Source organism: Suncus etruscus, chromosome 11, assembly GCF_024139225.1.
Source record: "Suncus etruscus isolate mSunEtr1 chromosome 11, mSunEtr1.pri.cur, whole genome shotgun sequence".
Lineage (NCBI taxonomy): Eukaryota > Metazoa > Chordata > Mammalia > Eulipotyphla > Soricidae > Suncus > Suncus etruscus.
The window spans coordinates 39,756,248-39,776,467 of record NC_064858.1 but is presented as its reverse complement, the minus strand read 5'-3'; the positions used below and the strand labels follow the sequence as shown (position 1 = coordinate 39,776,467).

At 41.0% G+C, this 20,220-nt stretch overlaps 1 protein-coding gene across 1 annotated transcript in view; it reads right to left on the bottom strand.

The window, feature by feature from the left end:
- Positions 1-1,658: 1,658 nt before the first annotated feature.
- The window catches only part of BPIFC (BPI fold containing family C), a 40,406-nt gene continuing 21,844 nt past the window's right edge, over positions 1,659-20,220 (bottom strand). The window contains 9 exon segments of the mRNA XM_049783123.1: positions 1,659-1,781; positions 3,129-3,205; positions 4,581-4,644; positions 7,667-7,709; positions 13,880-13,947; positions 14,464-14,480; positions 14,483-14,633; positions 17,144-17,197; positions 18,417-18,593. Coding sequence (XP_049639080.1) covers positions 1,659-1,781; positions 3,129-3,205; positions 4,581-4,644; positions 7,667-7,709; positions 13,880-13,947; positions 14,464-14,480; positions 14,483-14,633; positions 17,144-17,197; positions 18,417-18,593 — 774 coding nt within the window.

Genomic DNA, 20,220 nt, shown 5'->3' with positions numbered 1-20,220 from the left:
ACACCAGACAATATCTCATGGCACAGTGGCTGAAAAACGTTGATTTAGACTCCCTCATAGTTGTTTCGTTTCTGGGATAATTCCCCCCCACCCCGGGAGTTTTTAATAGGAAAAACATCTGTTTGTTAGTAGGATCTAATTTTTCTTCATTTTAAAAGTGCTTTTCAGTACTCCAAAACGCACTGATTCTGCACTAGAGTCAGTTGTTCTAATGCAGAGAAATGTTGAACTTTCTCATCCTCAGTAGATGGGAAACCGGGAAAGATGTCTTCAGGAGAGAAAAAAAAAAACTGTGGGAAAAATAGCACATATGAAGCACATACCTTTTTAGGTGCTCAACCAAAGCCTTTTCAAGTTTGGAGGAACAATGCAATGGACTGGACACTGAAGTATATACTACTGGGGGCTGGGATTTGAGGTTGGGGGGCATTTTATGGTCCCCTTCTCCCATATCTGCTCCCACTCTCCTCCCAACAACTAAACAAAATTAAAAAATAATTTATTTGGGAAGGCCACCGGGCAGTGCTGTAAACATGAAAAATTAATTTGAATAAAAATGGAGAACGTTGACTTCCTTGCCTTTTATGTCTGATCTCAGGAAATCTCAGAGGAAACTTATCCTGAACTTTGAGCTTTCTTCTTCTTCTTTTCTTTTTTTCTTTTTTTGGCTTCTAGCCACACTCATCTGCGCTCAGAGTTTACTCCTGGCAGGCTAGTGGGACCATATGGGATGCTATAGATCAAATCTGGGTCAGCAATGTGCAAGTCAAATACCTTACCCAACGTGCTATCGCTCTGGCCTAGTATGAACCTTCTATCTTTATTTTGTTGAGAATTTTAAAATCATTCAGGGATATTGAATCTTGTTAAAAGCTCTGTGTGTCTACTGTGTGAGTATATAATTTTGTGTTTCATTTTATGAATTAATTGCTTTGTGTATATTGAACCTTCCTTGTGTACCTGGAATGAAGCCCACTTGAACATGATGTATAAATCATAAATCCCAATTGATCAAATTTGAAGGGCTTCGAATCTGTTGTCTGGCATGCAAGTTCCAGCCCGTTGCGCTATTTCCCACCCCCAAACTACTTCACTTTTAAATCAAGTCTTGAAATCTGCAGCACCTCAGCTTTGGGTAATGTTAAAAACATTAAGTTCTCTTCTTTCTTTCTTGTTATTATAGAGAGATAGATATGAAAGACAGGGATAGGAAAATCTACAAATTTAAAAAAAAGGTTGATATTGATAGAAAACAATTTTATTTAAATATAGGGGACAGTGTCAGTAAATATAAAACATGAAATTCAAAATAGCAAGAGGGACTTATGGGGGCACTCTAGGGAGCCAAGAGGACTGAGTGATCTTCATGGACATCAACTGATGCAAGTCTGTACTTGAAGAGCAAAAGTACAAGCTTTGCACTTGGCCCTAGAATTTTACAAACACATACACATAACATGCATTCAACACAAATACCCACTTAATCATCCAGCCCCACCTAAGTAGCACTTAACCCAGCATTTCTCTTTGTACATCCCTGAGGGCTGAAGAAAGAACACTTCTGCTTTCAGCTGCCTTGGTTCACAATGACTTGACCATTAATTGTGGTGGCTGGAAGAGAGAGTCTTTTACTTCCAGGAATGACTTCTGAAACAACATCAGGGCACTGGTTTCTTCCTCCATAGCTCATGGATAAGAGGTAGATCTTCCCAGTCATAGAAACTTGATTGTTGTTTTACAGACGTTTCATACTTCAGGTCAGTGGAAATTAAAATGAAACCCTGAAAGAATATTATAAGATAATGTCAAACTGGGCCTGGCACACTATGGACCATCTGGATTTTCTAAAGGGTGAAGAAAAGATGGCTTCATGGTCAAGTAAGATTGTTCTCCCCTACCCCTCTAGAGTCAATCCCTAGACATTGAGACAGGCCACTGTATCAGTGACTCAAGCAACTTGTAAAAGGGAGAGAGGGCAAAATATAGAACTTGAGAATCTCTCAGAATTTTACTGCTACCTTTTTAGAAAGGTAAGTGCCCCCAAAGGAAGTGAATAAAGGTGTCTTGAAGTTTGTTTTAATAATAGAAACAGAATGGAGAGATAGAACAGGAATTAAGGCACTTGCATTGCATTAAACTGATCCAGGTTCCATTCCTGACATCACATAAAATACCCTATTGATCATCAGGAGTAATTCCTGATTATAAGGTCATGAATAAGCCCTGAACATCATCATGGATAGTCCTAAACAAACAAACAAACAAACAAAAAATGGATACAGCTTATAAAGGATCTGGGAATCCAAAGCAGGGTATCTTTAAGGGCCAAAGTTTATGGCAGAATCAAAAGAACCAATGTGACCCCAGCCACATGAAACTCCTTCCATGTCAGCATTAGTCTCCTCATATAGAATTCCAGCCTCACAGGATGACTGGTAAAACAAATAAAGTAAAGCATCCTGCAATGCTTCCTCAGTGGGGTGGAGAAATGTTTGACTGCAAAGGGGGAATCTATCTTAGCCTGATTTTTGGGAAGGGGGATTTGGGTAAAAATTGGTAGTGACCAGGGGCCAGAAAGTACAGCAGACAGGGTGCTAACCTTATATATGTGTATTCAGGTTTGATTCTTGATACCCCAATATGTTCTCTCAAGTTTGCCAGCAGTGAACGATGATTGCAAAGCCAGGAGAAAGCCCTGAGAACTGTAGGTATAGCCCCAAAATCCAACAATAATTTTTTTTTTGGCTTTTAATTTTTGAACTACACCTGGCACTGTTCAGGTTTTACTCTTGGCTCTGCACCCAGGAATCACTCCTGGTGGGCTTCAGGGGACCATATGGGATGCTGAAGATTGAACTCTGATCTGCCACAGGCAAGGCAAACACACTTCCTGTTGTGCTATCGCTTCATCCCAGATCAGTCTTCAGGACTATTTTTTCTCTGTGTTTAGGGGACCATAGGCAGGCCCAGGACCAAACCAATACCACCCTGAACAACTTCTCTGGACCTTACTCTGACTTTTTAATTTTTAAAAGAATGGTTGGATTTTGGGCCACACTGGGCAATGTTCAGGGGTTACTCCTGGCTCTGAGCTCAGGAATTAGTCCTGAGCGAAGTCAAATGCTTACCTCAAGAACTTCAATCTCTGACCTGGTCAGGGAGATATTGTATGGGTTGGGCAGGGGTAGTCCTTGCTGCAACTTGGCTAAAATATAGAATGAGATAATTATAAAATGATTAGACAACAGGCACATAATTCTTGGCAAATTTTCTCCTAAGAGACATATGATTGTGCTTTAATACTTTTTCTGTTAGTTACACCTGGTTTTGTGCTATGTTCTCTTTGATATGTCCCCTGGCACTTCTCAGGAGAAATAATTAATGAATCCTGCTTCATTAAAATGTAATGCAATTATGCATACTCAGATAACAGAAAATTGTTGGTAACACACCCAATTTACATTTGAAAAATACCTTGATGAGTAGCTTCTGAGAACATTTATGTCTTTACTATAAAAATATTTAAATTTGGGGCCGGAGAGAGAGCATGGAGGTAAGATGTTTGCCTTGCATGCAGAAGGTTGGTGGTTCCAATCCCGGCATCCCGTATGGTCCCCTGAGCCTGCCAGAGGCAATTTCTGAGCATAGAGCCAGGAGTAACCCCTGAGCACTGCCGGGTGTGACCCAAAAACCAAAAAAAAAATTTTTTTAATTTGAGGAGCTGGAACCCAGAGGATAGGGTATATGCCTTGCACTTGGCTGGGTTGACCTGGTTGGTGAATGCCATTAGGTACTGCCCCAAAACAAAAACAAAATTAAATTTGAGGTGGGAGGATGCTATGGATTGAACCCATACATGAAGAATCACTTGCTTTACCACTTTTATGGTCTACAAAAAAGTATTTTTCCTTTTTAAAATAAGTATATCTATTTATTGATTGATTCTTGGGTCACACCCAACCTGTGCTCAGGACTTATCCAGTCTCTAAACTCAGAGATCACATCTCGCAGGGAGCCAGAGACCATATGTGGTGGTCAAACACAGGTTGGCCACATGAAAGGCAAGTAGCCTACTTACAGATCATCTCTCAAACCAGAGACATTTTATTTTCTAAGGAAAATAATTTCAATCTTTTGAATTTAACCAGAGTAAGCCAGGCTTGCTGGATTTTTCTAAAAACTAATTTGGTTTAGGCCTAGAATAACTAACTTTGCAATCCTATTATTGATGGTACAGAAGTTTTCCGTTCTGGTGTTAGCCCATGTTCATCACTATTAGAGGACAAGCACAGGATAGAAAATCCACCCCCCCCCCCCAAATTTCCAACCTGATGCCATTATCAGAGTCCCTTCTTTACTTTCTTCCTCCATGCCTCCCTTTTTCACTTTTGGTTTTTGGACTACTTCCAGTGGTCCTCAGGGGTTAGTCTCAGTTTGGTGCTTGGAGGTCACGTCTGGTGATACACAGAAACCAAGCAGTGCCAGGGATCAAACCCAGGCCTCCAGCATGCAAACATGCACTCAGCTCACCAATCATCTCTCTAAGCCCAAAGTCATCATGTTCATGAAGAATTCCTTACCATTGGCCAGTGGGAAGACGCCAAAGTGGAGAATAGAAGACAGAATATTCTCAAATCTCAAGACCTAAAATGGACAGGGGAACAAAATCAGTTGCCCAACCAACACTTTTTGTAAGTACCAGGCAGGTCAGATATGCTTCTCCAGACAAGGCTAGAGATTCTCTCCCTCACTGACGCTCAGCTCCCAGGTCACTGAAAGCTCTTCAATGGGGGATGCATGAGGCTCTTCTTGGAGGATCGACATTACTGCAACCTTCTGCTGGATCGTGGTGACACCAGTACAGAGGGAACCACATGCTGGGAACAAACCTCAGAGCCGAGCCATTTGCCAAGTAAGATGATCTGTGATATTTTTTTGTTTTGTTTTGTTTTTGTTTTCGGCTACACTCGGTGATGGGTTACTCCTGGCTATGAGTTCAGAAATCGACCCTGCTTGGGGGACCATATGGGACGCCCGGGGATCGAACTGAGGTCTGTCCTAGGCTAGCATGGGCGAGGCAGATGCCTTAATGCCCTGCACCACTGCTCCAGCCTGATCCATAGATCTTTTTGGTCTTCTCTATGTGTGTGTGTGTGTGTGTGTGTGTGTGTGTGTGTGTGTGTGTGTGTGTGTGTGTGTGTGTGTGTGTCTACTCCTGGGGCAGTGCTCAAAGGATCTCTCAGTAGGGCTGGTGGGGAAATCCCTGTGGTGCCAGGGATTGCGCCCTGACTATGGAGTATGTGCTCCAACCCTTGGAGTGGTATCCCCAACCCTTGTACTGCTTTTATTTTGCAGGGATTGTGGGGCTGAGCAGCACCTCAAGGGCTACTCCTCCTGGCTCTGTGTTCATCATGCTTGGTGATGCTCAGAGTCTATATCTGGCTCCATCCTCATATTCATGGCCTGTTGCCTACTCTAGTTCTTTTGTTTCCCTAGAAACTTTTGCACATACAATTTTTGTTTTGCTTTGTTTTAGGGTCATACTTGGTGGTGCTCAGGGGTTACTCCTGGCTCTGTGCTTAGAAATTACTCCTGAGGATGGTTTGGAAGACCACTTGGGATGTGGAGATTGAATCCAGTTGACTGCATGCAAGGCAAATGCCCTATTCATGGTGATATTGCTTCAGCCCAGCACACAACTTTTATGTGTTTATTAATACATATACACTCATATTATACCCTCACACTCATATATACACACTTTTATACCACTTATATACATTATGTATAGTGTATATACTTATATACATTATTTACATAATGCTCTCACACACTCATATTCTCACTTATATACTCCCATACGCTCACACATACCCTCATATATTCACACACTGTCAAATTCTTACATATATATACATCCCATAATGCTCACATATATCTTCTCAGTCACACACACTATCACACTTTCACATACACTTCCACTCACACAATAACCTCACACACCTCAGATATTCTCACACACATATACATTTATGTATACATACTTACATATACATACCCACATTCAGACACACTTTCATAATTCTCGCTCACATATGCACACAATTGACCTTTGGGGACAGAAGGCTCTTTGTTGCTGGGCGCTGTCCCTTGCACTGTGGGGTGTTTAATTGTGCTTTTAGTCTACCTACAGAATGTCTACAGCATTCCCCTACTCTTTAGGTTGTCTCCAGAAATATTATCAGACATCATCCAATGTCCCTGGGAGGCAGCTGGCACGATGGAAACCAGTTGGGATCCACTGATCTAGGCCCCAGCTTCTGAAACTAGGGGCCATTCATCTATTAGGTGGTTACATGACTAAATGTATGGTTATGAAAGATTCAGCAATAGTAAAACATTTCTGAGTGCCTCTGACCAAAAATTAATTCAAACTCAAATATATCCTGAATCTGAGGAATTGCCTAGCAGTGTTCACTCATGTCCCATTTTTGGGCAATAAGGGATCGTGGGTTGGCGTCTAAGAAGCCCTGCTATGTATGGACCAGAGAGATGACTCAATGAGCTGGAGCACATGCTTTGTGTACAGGATATTTTGCTTTGATTTCCAAGCACTTGGAGTAACCTATGAGAACATCTGAGTGTGATCACCCAATAGTAAGTTTAAAGAAAGAAGCTCTGTTACAACCCACTCCATTGAGGATCTATGAGCTGGTCTGAAACAGGAAAGTTTCCAAGTCACAAGTTGGGCTGTTTTTCTGCAGCCAGGAGATCACTAGGTTGGTCTCCCCCAACCCCCAAATGGTACTCCTACAACCAGCCTGACATGATTCTAAAAATGGAAAAATTCTTTAAAGAGCAAATATAATCTTGACCTAATAAATACATATGGCCTTGTCCTTTGGGAGTTTATGCATTTTATTGTATTTATTTATTTATTGTTTGTTTGTTTTTATGCCACATCTGGTGTTGCACAAAGGGAAGGAACAGGGTGATTAGGAAGGGGAAGAGGACACTGAAATGACAGTGGAGGGAGGTGGTCACCCTGGGAGATGATGGAACTGGAATGTGCCAGGCATGAAACCCCATTGGTAACAATATTGTAGATCATCGTAGATCTAAAATGTAAAAAAAAAAATGCCTGCCATAGAGACAGCTAAGGCATGGGGAACAAACTGGAGGTGGTGGCTGAGGAAAGTTGACACTGATGATGAGATTAATATTAGGACATTATATGCCTAAAATCCAATCATGAATAGCTCTAGTCATTACGTTGCTTTACAAACTTAAAATAGAGAACTCCCTCCTGTATTCATGGGACCTAGGAAGTATTTTAAAAGGCTGGAGTGTAAGGCCCCAAGTTTGATTCCTGGTGCCTCATGCTCAGCACCTGTGTGAGTATTGCAGGCATCCCCTAAGTGTCATGAAATGTGGTCCCAGAGATCCCTTGTGGTCCAGCTTTTCTGTGCCTGTGAACGATTGGACCCAAGCACTAATATGTCATGCCTGAACAGTTGTTCTGAGTGTTGCGGGATGGACCCTGGTCCCTGAGCACTACTGAGGAGCAACCTCCTCACCGTTCAAAATCAAACAGATAATCTTTCCTCCTGAAAGAACCTATGTTTCTAGAGTCATTCAACATCCATTCTGGAATGGGAGCTCCTACCTCAATATTGTTGCGATTGGTCTCTGGCAAAACAAGGCGGAATCTGAAACAAAGGCAAAGGCAGAAAAGAAATGGTTAAAGGGAGTTTAAAGATATATAATATATATTTAACATCTTTTAAATTTATTTTTATTGGGGGCCAACTATGCTCAGGGCTTACTCTTGGTTCTGTGCTGTAAGAGAGATGTTGCATAAAGGAAATAAACATCTGAGTAGAAGGTCAAAAAAGAAAAGGGATTTTTCTGGTTTTTTTTTTTTTTTTTTTGTGGTTTTTGGGTCACACCCGGCAGTGCTCAGGGGTTACTCCTGGCTCCATGCTCAGAAATTGCTCCTGGCAGGCACAGGGGACCATATGGGACGCTGGGATTCGAACCGATGACCTCTTGTATGAAAGGCAAACGCTTTACCTCCATCTATCTCTCCAGCCCCTTTTTTTTAATTTTCTACACCGAGCTGGTCTAAAAGCTTATTCATTTTTTTTTGTGGTGTTGGGGCTGGGGTCACATTGTGCAGTGCTCAGGGATACTTGCCTATATTCAGGGATCACTTCTGGTGGGCAACAGAACTATGTGCTGTGTCAATGGTGAAATCTGAGTGGGCCATGTGCAAAGCAAGTATCTTACGTGCTATATTGTCTGTATCTTTAGTACCAGAAAAGGGATTTTTAAACAATAAATAACTGGCCAGAGAATAGTTCAAGGGGCTAAGGTGCTTGCTTTGCTCACAGTGGGCCCCAGTTTGATTCTTGGAACTGCATATGGTGTCCCAAGCAACAGAGGAGTGATCCCTGAGCACAGAGTCAGGAGTAAACCCTGAGCACAGCCAGGGAAGACCTAAGCCCCGAAATTGGAAAGTTGGCCTACATAAAGGTGGGGGAACATACCAATAAAGTTCCTTTTTCCCCTCTGGTTTTCAGACTACACCACAATGCTCAGGAGCTTTTCCCTGTGATGTTCAGGGGACCATGTGGTGCCATCCAGCACCATTTACACCTTACACTTTCTAATCCTTTAAACTTTAGTGCTTTAAACCTCAGCCCTGACTTTCCTTTCAGCAGTCCTGATTGCATGAGCTGAGTGAATTCTCCTGGGAATTCTCACGAACCACACTATATTTTAGAAAGATTCTCTTATTTATCTTCCTAATTTTCTGCCCACCCCAACACACTGTTCATAAGTGACACTGAAGAGAGATGGGTGGAAACAGCATAGATTTCCTGACCTGGAAGGCAAAAATGTTCAGCTCAAGTCAACTAAAAAATGTACAGCTCAACTCAACTCAGAAACGTATAACTCAACTCATACGTCACTAGGTGGCACCCAAGTTCAGGTCTTAGACCTCTTGTACTCCACTAGACTTTAGATTTATTCAAACTATTCCAAGAAGTTACTATATATAGTAATATATAGTTATATATAGTTATATATACAATACACACATGCATATAAATACTTGCATATGAACATTTTTTACTTTCTTTTTGCCATCAAAACTATGATCTTGACTTTGTGTAAAATAACAAAAAATGACATCAGATGCTTTGACAACCTTGAAGCAGACTCCAGAAATGTAATCAACATCCTGGCCTTTATGGCCAAATTTAGTGACCAGATGTCATTGTTTTCTTCAATAAAGTTCAAATCCACCACTGTGGATCAGCTAAATTTGGATAAAATGTCCTTAGGTTTGTTTTTTGGTCCACATGACTTGGTGCTCAGGGATTACACCTGGTTCCATGCTCAGTGATAACTCCTGGCATAGTTCAGGGGGATCTTTTGAGGTGCTGGGGATCAAACCCAGGTTAGCTGCATGCAAGCCAAGCACCTTACCTGCTGTACTATCTCTCTGGCCCCTATGAATTTCTTAAGAGCAAAATTTGGCTTTTTGGCTTCAATTTGACTTTTCCCAGAGAAAATTCCTTTTGTGCATCAAACATCTTCAGGGCTGTGCCCACATGGCTATCTTGAACTATTTATACTGCCTCTTTCAATCTTTCCAAGGTTCACCACACCCACTGAGATCCAATATTATTTGTGCATGCCCAGGATTGAGCATATGGTAATTTAGGCAGTTAATATTCATTCATTCATTCATCCCACAGATGATATACAAACACCAGGATATGTGATCTCCAGTACTAAAACAGGTACCATTTTGGTTTTTGTTTGTAGGCCATACCTGGTGGCTCTATGCTCAGAGTTTACTGAAGGGGCCCAGGGGACCATATAAGATGCTGGGTATTGTATGATGGTTGGATATGTGCAAGGCAAGTCCCCTACTTGCTGTACTATTTCTCTGGTTCTGGGGACTCAATTTTGAGTTAGCCCAGACTCAATCATGCTCTCATAAATCCTATAGCTTAACAAGGTTGGTAGGTAGATATTCATCAAAGAATCCCACGGATCCAGGCTTAATTACAGACTGAGAGGATGCTTGGAGGAAAATGAGTGAGTGGAAGCAGAAGCGAAAGATCTGATGGAATGTGGAAGGTGTGGGAAGGCCCTCCTAAAGGGAAATACATCTTTGAGCTGATCTAGAATAGAAGAGTAGGAAGGAAAAGAGCCAAGTTGGGGACCTAGGTGGAAGGGGTTCGAGTGCTGAAGCCTCAGTGATGAAGAGAAGATGAAGGACAGAATGCTGCCAAGGCAGAGGGTGGGAAGAGGGCTGTATCTCTGGGAACACTGGCATTTCTCTATTTACCCCAATGACAGAATCATTGAAAAATTTTAAAGGATGATGGGAGTTTTTCTTTTACCTGAACCCCCCATCTACCCTAGGGAGAAAGGATGGGCCTCTCTAGAGGATTCCCAGGAGCTCCCTTTCTGCTGCAGGATGAGCAGGGCTGTGAGGAAGTTCCTTTGTAAAAGGGGTCATGTGTAGAGCAGACAGTGAAGGCAGCTCACATTCTGGGGCCCCCCTACGGGTAGACATGCCACACAGAAATGGAAATCTGAGTGGGCTAGGTGTGTGCACATGTGTAAGACTGGAGGAATGACTGGCAGAGGGTGTAAATTTCCCTTTGACAGCCAAACTGCTTCTCAGCATCCAGCACCATCCCTAGTCTCCCACTAGCCCTGGATCTGGAAGGCCCAAAATATAGGGCTGTTGTGTGTGTCCAGGATAATGAGCAGAAACAGAGACAGCCTTTCTGCATGGACACAGGCAGAAACAAGCAGTCACAGGGAATGGTGGGGGCAGTGGCTGTTGGAATTGGGGTCAATTGGAGAATGAGCCTGGTCAAGGGAGTTATGAGTAAGTTGATGGGCTTGTTTAGAAGGCAGGACCCTTGGGATGTGCTTGGGCTGCCCTGGCTATGGATAGACTGTGGATCAGGGGAAGGTCTCAGGGAATGAAATGTGGGACCCCTTCTAGTTAGGAAAGTGACTCCATGTTTCCATATCCTTACCTCCCTCCATAAGTCTGAAAGAAGAGAAAGAAGTTATTGGGGGGATCTTTTAGCTTCTGAGGGGTCACCCCCATGTCTCATTGGCTCCAAGAGGGTGGGGAGGGCAGTGTGCCTGAGCCTGGCCTTGTGGACCTGCTCAAAAAACAACCTCTCCAGATTTGGTTTCCACTGGGGGTTTCTCTGCAGAAGACCCCATTGGGAAATGTTTCTGTGCCAAAGTTGTGAGGAGAATGGGAGGTGGTGATCTGATGAACCCTTCAGCTTGTAGGCAGCTCCTCTGGGTTTCTCTCTCTCTCTCTCTCTCTCTCTCTCTCTCTCTCTCTCTCTCTCTCTTCTTTCTTATTCTTTCTCTTTTTCTTTCTATCTCTCTCTTCTTTCTTTCTTTCTTTCTTTCTTTCTTTCATCTCTTCTTATTCTTTTCTTTCTTTCTTTCTTTCTCTTTCTTTCTTCTTTTTCTTTCTTTCTTCTTTCTTTCTTTTCTTTCTTATCTTTCTCTTCTTTCTTTTCTTCTTTCCTTCTTTCTTTCTTTCTTCTTTTCTTCTTTCTTTCTTTCTTTCTTTCTCTTTCTCTCTCTCTCTCTTTCTCTTCTTTCTTCTTTCTCTTCTTCTCTCTTTCTTCTTTCTTCTTTCTCTTTCTTTCTTTCTTTCTTCTTTCTTTCTTTCTTTCTTTCTTCTTTCTTTCTTTCTTTCTTTCTTTTCTTCTCTTTCTTTCTTTCTTTCTTCTTCTTCTTCTTTCTCTTTCTCTCTTACTCTCTTTCTTTCTCTTTCTTTTCTTTCTTTTTTCTTTCTTTCTTTCTCTTTCTTTTTCTTTCTCTCTCTCTTTCTTTCTATCTCTCTTTCTTTTCTCTCTGTTTCTTTCCTTCTTTCTCTCTATCTCTTTCTTTCTTTCTCTCTTTCTTCTTTCTTCTCTCTCTTTCTCTCTTTCTTTCTCTTTTTCTTCTTCTCTTTCTTTCTTTCTCTCTTTCTTTCTTTCTTTTTGTCTGTTTCTATTTCTGTTTCTTTCTTTCTTTCTTTTTCTCTGTTTCTTTCTTCCTTTTTCTCTCTCTCTCTTTCTTTCTTTCTTTTCTCTCGTTCTTTCTCTCTTTCTTCTCTTTCTCTCTTTCTCTCTTTCTTTCTTTCTTTCTTTTTTCTCTTTCTTTTCTTTTCTTTCTTTCTTTCTTTCTTTCTTTTCTTTTCTTTATCTCTTTTCTTTCTTTCTTTCTTTCTCTTTCTTTCTTTCTTTTTCTTTTCTTTCTTTCTTCTTTCTCTTCTTTCTTCTTTCTCTTCTTTCTCTCTCTCTTTCTCTCTCTTCTTTCTTTCTTTTCTTTCTTTCTTTTCTTTCTTTTCTTTTCTTTTCTTTTTTTCTTTCTTTCTTTCTTCTTTTTCTTTTCTTTCTTTTTCTTTCTTTTCTTCTTTCTTTCTTTCTCTCTTACTCTCTTTCTTTCTCTTTCTTTTTCTTTCTTTTTTTCTTTCTTTTTCTTTCTCTTTCTTTTCTTTCTCTCTCTTCTTTCTTTCTTTCTTCTCTCTTTCTTTTCTCTCTTTCTTTCCTTCTTCTCTCTATCTCTTTCTTTTCTTTCTCTCTTTCTCTCCCTTTCTCCTCTTTCTTTCTCTCTCTCTCTCATCTTCTTCTTTCTTCTCTTTCTCTTTCTTTCTTTTTTCTTTCCTCTCTCTTTCTTTCTTTCTTTCTTTCTTTTTCTCATTCTCTCTTTCTTTTTTTTCTTCTTTTTTTTCTTTCTCTCTTTCCCTCTCTCTCTCTTCTTTCCATTTTCTTCTCTTTCTCCTCTCTTTCTTTCTCTTTCTTTCTTTCCTTTTTCTCTTTCTATCCTCTTTCTCATCTTTCCCCTATTTCTCTCTTTCTCTCTTTTCTTCTTTCTTTCTTTCTTTCTTTCTTTTTCTTTCTTTCTTTTTCTTTCTTTCTTTCCTTTCTTTCTTTCTTCTTTTCTTTATCTTTCTTTTCTCTTCTACTTTCTTTCTTATATCTTTCTCTTTTTCTTCTTTCTTCTCTTTCTTTTTTCTTTCTTTCTTTCTTCTTTTTCTTTCTTTCTCTCCCTTCCTTCCTTCCTTCCTTCCTTTTTTTCTTTCTTTCTCTCTCTCCCTTCCTTCCTTTTCTTCTCTCTCTCCTTTCTTTCTCTCTTTCTCTCTTTCTCTCTCTCTCTCTCTCTTTCTTTCTTTTCTTTCTTTCTTTTCTTCTTTCTTCTCTTTCCTTTCTTTCTTTCTTTCTTTTCTTTCTTCTCTTCTTTCTTTCTTTCTTTTTCTTTCTTTCATCTTTCTATCTTTCTTTCTTTCTTTCTTTCTTCTTTCTTTCTTTCTTCTTTCTTTCTTTCTTTCTTATCTTTCTTTCTTTCTTCTTTCTTTTCTTTTTCTTTCTTTTTTCTTTTTTCTTTCTTTCTTTCTTTCTTTCTTCTTTCTTTCTTTCTTTCTTTCTTTTCTTTCTTTCTTTCTTTCTTTTTTTTCTTTCTTTCTTCTTTCTTTTCTTTTTCTTTCTTCTTTTTCTTTCTTTCTTTTTCATTCTTTCTTTCTTTCTTCTTCTTCCTTTTTCATCTATCATCTATTTATCTATCCATAGCCGTCAGTCTCAGGGGTTACTCCTGCTCTGTGCTCAGGGATCACTCTTGGGGGAACTCAGTGGAACATATGGGATGCCAGGTTGGCTATATGCAAGACAAGCATCTTATACAACTGTTTTAACACTGTGGCAGGGCTTAAGGAATAATATAGGTGGTCCTGGGATCAATTTGGGGCTGACTATGTATAAGGAATGTGCCCACCTGATTTATCTCTCCAGTTTTCGTTACTATAGTTTCCAATAATGCATTCAGTGAGCCTTACCTGTTCAGAGATAAGGAGCAGATCAGTTTTTGTCCCAAGATAACGAGGCCCACGCTGGTGCTGGCAACCTGTGAACCACAAAAACATCTTTACCTAATAAGGAGCTAATTCCTTCTATTGGCCACAAACAATTGTTTACAATAGTAGAGATATCCTTCCCTCAAACTACCAGATTTACTGAAAGGGGGAAAAAGCCTAAAAAATCTTTTATTTAGGTAGAGAGGTAGGTAGGTAAATGACTAAGCTCTTTTTATGAGGAACTCATTTCTTATCATTTCCCATTTGCTCCCCATCTTTATCATATCCAATGTGGATATGTGAGTTTGTGTGTGTAATATAGTCCTTCTTTTATTGAATACATTTGGCCTTGATTAAGTCTGAATTATTGATGGACTTATTGTAAAGAAACTGAGGTCACACACGATGATGCAAAAAGGGTGGCTGGCTCTTGGACTATATGAAGGAACGAGCACCAACCTACTAGCTGTTCCCAAGCCCAGTTTCAGTCCCTATGGGCATGTCCCTCCCTTCTGCCCAAACATTGGCGGCATCCAGCATGAAACAAGCCTGCCTTGTAGACTTACAAAGTCCATGGAGACAATGTTTTCAGTGGTTGATTCTCAGTCTTGGTGATTAGTCAGATGGAAGCCGGGATGTCCAGGGTGAAGTTGCCCGGTAACAGATGGACATTTGGAGGCTCCGTGGCCATAATTCGCACCATGAAGGGCTGAGCCAAGATATAGCCCTCAGCAATCTGTCACATTTGGGGAAAGAAACACAGATTAGGAGTTTAGGAGTTGGTCAGAGGAACTCAAAATTGGGGGTGCCTGTAGGGATACACAGGCTGATGCCAGCACTGTAGTTTGTGTTCATTAAGATACAAGTCATTGGCGGTACCTGCTGGGTCTACATGTTAAATTTTACATCATGCAGATGAATAGAAAATAACAATAATAAAACAAAAAGCAAGAACAAAATCCAGATTATGATAGCTGACATACTTTGAACAGCTTTCTTCATAGCACCAGTATTAAGGCTTTCTGTATGATCTTTTTCAATCTCCATTAGATCCTGAGAGGCAAGTTCTAGTGGGATATCAATTTCACTACAGAAGAAATCGATTGTAAAAGGCCAAATCATTTCCCCAAGGTGCTTGGGAAGGAAGCTCACAGAACTGGAGAACTATGTTAAACTGGAAACTCCAGCTTGTTTCCCCAGGACTGAATGGTCTCTAGAGTATCTCTGGAGAGACTTTGAGTGCCAAGCTGAGAATAGCCTCAGCACCATGTGTGTGGCCCTCAAATCAAATCCAACAAATAAGTTTCCATGCTTCCACATTGGATGACTGTGGTTCAGATCTGGCTGGTCTGGGCCAAGAAGAGCCTGTTTCCTGAAGCCAATTGCAGGCCATACTGCAACAGACATCTTTCTGTTTGTGAACCTGGAACAGAAAGGATTCCATTTTGTCCACCTAAAGTTTCCATTTAAGGCTAACAAGGCTTGGTCAGGAAATAAGGGCAAGAGGGGCCATGGAAGTTAAACCAGCTAAGGTCATTGACATCAATTGGAAATTACACTGTACCTGTCTATCTCAAATTTGGGGCAAGTGGAAAGAACGAACTGGACACTAACACTTAAAGAGGCTGGGTTGAAAAAAGGAGCAAGATTGTGGCTCGCTTGGTAATGTTAAGGGTAAAAGAATTAGCCCCAGTGTGGAGACATTTCTGTCAGAACCCAGAGCAGGGAGGGAATCAACCCTCACAGCCTGTCTCTCCAGGAAATTGGATTCTAGGTCTCTATGTTATTTTTCTCTCCCACCCCAAAGATATTCTGTGTCACAGAAGACACAGGAATCATCTTGTTACTTACCCACCCAGGTGAGAAGGACCCTGAGAAGGACCCCCTGCAGATCCAGCTAAAGAAGGTCCCAGAAGCAGAGCAGAATGCCCTTTGTCCTGATGCTCCTACTGACAACTGGATGACTAACTGGAATCAATACTCCCATTTACTTGTGGGCTATACTTGGACTCTACTCAGAATGGGGATGAAAAGTTTGTGGTCAAACTGTCACCCTGGGGATTCCTCTCCTAAACTTTGACTTATGTGACTTCTTTGAGGTTTCTGACTATGTTCCACAGATCTCCTTATCCACTTTGTTCAGGCTCACTTAAGTGCAGTTAAGATGATTGTGCTAAGGTCCCAGTATGTGCCAATATATAGGGACAGGGATGGAGGATTCTTAAGGAGAGTTAAAGATATGGCTCAGGTCCAAGAGAAGAGGCAGAAATGTGAAGCCTGACCATTTTGTTAACTTAAAGTTAAATTCATTTAAGGCTAACAAGGCTAAGTTCCATTTAAAGGCTAAGTTTCTATTCCAGTAATAATGACGCAGACCTCAAGACCTATATAACCACCAGATACCACCTAGATACTAGCCAAAAAGTACAATATGAAACACCCAAGAAACACCCTGGGCAGCAACCAATAAATTTGAAGGTCAAGACTTTATGCTTATAGCCATATATAACCTGACTTGTGACCTCCAGGGGAAGTCATCTCCTTCAGAATTGCCTCTTTCAGTTCGTAGCTTATTGGTAAAAAGAATAAAGCTTTCCTTTCCTTTATTTCAATTGTGTGATGAATTGCAACAATGTGGTCTCATTCTTTGACTCTGGACCCTAATACTGTACTCAAACCTTTCTTTTGCTGTGCACAAAATTCATGACGCTGTAGGCAGGAAGCCATATTTACTTTGAAATCAGGAGGGTGTCTTTAATAAATGCTGCTCCTCCTGCATTTCCCAGTAAGCTCTTTGTTTTTTGCCACACTCAGCAATGTTCAGACTTTACTCTTGGTTCTGTGCTTAGGTATCAATTCTGGCAGGGCTCAGAGACCACGTGGGATGCTGGAATTTAAACCTGGGTCTGCTGCGTGCAAGGTAAGCACCCTGCCAGCAGTATTTTCTCTATTTCTCTCTGTCTGGCCCAAGCTCATTATTTGTAATATGGTGGTATTTTTATAGAAGGACAAAAGATTTAGTTGGTGAACTTACAAGCTTTTTATTAAACTTGTTTAATAACTATTTGTGGATGTTTTTAACTAAAAGGAAAAAATAACATTCAGAATGGAAATGTGGGCTCAGAAAGAAATAAAAGACCCCATAAGTCCTCCTAGAAGGGATTGCCATGAAACAAAATCCTTTATCAAGAAGTTTCATCCTCCTACCCAGCCACCCACTTCCATACCCAGACCTGTTAAACTCACCCAGGAGAGCATGTTGGCAAGGCCTGGAGAGTTCTGGACAAAGTGCTTGGAAATCTGCAATAACGAGACCATCATGTTACTGCCAACATTTTTTTTTTTAATTTGAGCTATTTTTTCCCCTGTAAAACCAAGCCTCTCTGTGAGTTTCAGGACTCAAGAAATGGTTGTATGAGTAAATGTTCGTTTTTGAAGGTGACTTATTATCTGTATGGCTAAAGCCTCGGAACAAGAGTCCCAGAAGGTAAAGAACTTGCCTTGCCTTCAGTATAAACCAAGTGTGGACATGTTCCAGTCTTTGATAATAAGTCAAAAGGTGTTGACCTCCATTTTCAGAGATGACTGAGGCCCAGGGGTGCTGGGTTAATATACCTTTACATATATACCTCTACATGTGAAGTCAGAGCATCTGATTCTAGGCAGGGCATAGTGGCACTTAGAATTTGGAACTTAAGATTGATCTCTACTTGTCAAGTTATAATTATAATGTGTAGAATAAAAAGATCCATCAGGGATGCTCAATAAAACCTGTTGATTGACTGGGGAGAGCAAGTCCATTAGAAAGGAATGGGTGGGCAAAGGTCCTTAATGAGCATCTGTTTTATTATTGGTCGTTGTAGATAAATCAGATACAAGTACTAACAGGAGGAACTTTTAAGATATATAAGGCAGGGGATAATAATAGCCATGATATTAAGAAACACAGAGAGAGGACTTTCTCTGGCTAGGCATTAATCTCTCTGCTTATATTGGATCCCTTAATGTTCTCCTATGAACATTATGGAATGAATGTTCCTATGAATCCTATGAAACAAACTTTATTTACTGCCAGAGGTATAACTCTGTCCCAGAGAAGCAAATGTAAGTTATTGCAAAAGGCAGGTGATGTTGTGTACATGTATGTGTGGGATGTCTTGGAACCGCCCCTTGCCCCCTATTTTCTTTTGCAGTGCTAAGATGGAACACTGGTGTTGCTCATGTGAGCAATATACTTGATCCCGGAGTCTCATCCATGCTTCCAGTAGTATTTAAAATTAGGTGGGAACAGTGGCCAGTGCCATAAAAAATGAAATAATTAGAATGGAAAACCCAACATCTCCTCAGTTAATCCCAGCAAAGTTCCCAAACTCCACAACTCATTTTGTTCATGGTTTTTCTCAGTGGATGAGTCTAGAAGGGCCCAGGGATGGAAACGCTGATGGATAACAGCTTACCATGAGATTCTTCCAGTAAGATTAAATGCCATGCTGGCTGCTCCCCATCCATAAACTCTCACCTCTTCCGTGGACAGGGTGACATTGAAGGCCCCTGCCACAAAGTGAGCAAAGGATGCTGACTTCAGGAAATACTCTGAGATTGCGATGTAGAGCATCGAATCAGTGCGTTCCGGGAGCACCAGGGGAGCCGGGGAGAAGGGCGGGTCAGAGAGGTCTTCTAGTGGGTAGACGACACCCTATGGGGAAAACAGAGCGTATCCAGTGGAGAATCAAGTGTACAGAATAGAGTGCTTGTCTTGTGCAGGGAAGCCCCCTGAGCATCGCCAGGAGTGACTCCTGAGCACAGAGCCAGGAGTAAGTCCTAAGCATCAAGGTATGATCCAAAACCAAAACAATCAAATGTATAGAATAAAAGAAAGTCTAAGGAAAGTTCCAGAAACACAGTAGGGATGGGAACAAAAAGACAATATGTTGGGATTTTTTTTTTTTTGCCTAGTGACCATGCTCCAAATCTTGGGTGACTTCCTGACTATATCTGGTATCTGGGCATAGCTTGGGGGGCCTTTAGTCAAACAAAAGAAAGAGGTAGGAGAAGACAATTCTGAATGACACCTTTAATGCTGTAATGAGATGCTGCTCTCTACATTCAACATTTGTCACATGGAGTTTCTAGGTTGTCATGGAAAGCTCCAGAAAATTAGATCTCCATTCTGAAGTCACCTGGATTTTATCCTGAGTAATTTCTCTCTTTGCCACCATGTATGGCACTTGTTTGTATGCAACCAATATTGTTTGTTTCCCAGCACTCATTCTCAAACTGCTACTGGGAATGATCTCTAAACACAGAACCAGCAGCAGTGCCCGAGCACTGCAGGTGTGCTAAACATCCTTTTTCCACAATAAAGACTCAGACGGACTTAGGGCTGAGTAACTTAACATGTGTTTGTGGAAATCCTGATACTATCTTTCTGAGTTGTTTGGAATTGGTACAAAGCAGTGCTTATGTAGCATTTTCAGTTATAGATCTAATGACTCTGACATACAAGCCATGGTACATTAAAGCCAATATTAATTTTGTGGTGAATCTAAACCTAAGTACAACTTGTAGCTTTCCAGAATCCGTAAACCTTGTTTTTTGGGTGATAATGACCCTGATGACCACTAATAGCCCCAAGTTAAATTGACTAAACTGGATCCAGAAGAGACATGCCTGTAGGGTTCTATTGAATAAGAGGAGTCCACTCTGTTGGCCACTCCTGGGCACAGGCCTATGTTTAGCAGCACAGACAGCAGCACAATCTTTTTCTGGAAGAAGGCAGGTGTATTCTGTGCAATATGCTCAACCTTCTTCATTTGTGTGTGTGGGGGGGGCAGGCATACCTGATAGTGCTCAGGGCTTACTCCTGACTCCTGGTAGTGTTCAGGGGACCCATATTGGGTGTCATACATTGGTTGGCACCATGCAAGACAATTAATTGCCATACTATCTCTCTGCCCCCAAGCAACCATTTACCAATGAAAGAAAATTAAAATGAAAAAAAAAAAACCAGCATTCAAGAGTCTTTTGAAAGCGCATTAATAGGAGCTTGAAAAGAAATGGAGTTATCTGAAGAGCATGTAGCTATTTTTCCTTCTGTACATAATATCTAATGCTGGTATGCTGACTGGATTGCAAAGGTTTTTTGTTGTTGTTGTTGTTGTTTGCTTTGGGGTAACCTCTGGTGGTCCTAAGGGGCTTGGGAGTCATTCCTGATGGAGATTAGAGGGAACATTCTGGGCTAGTGTTTGATCCCAGGCCTCCTGCAAAAAATTTGCTCAGCCTATTAAACTATCTCACCAGTCCCATGATTGTGAGCTACTTCT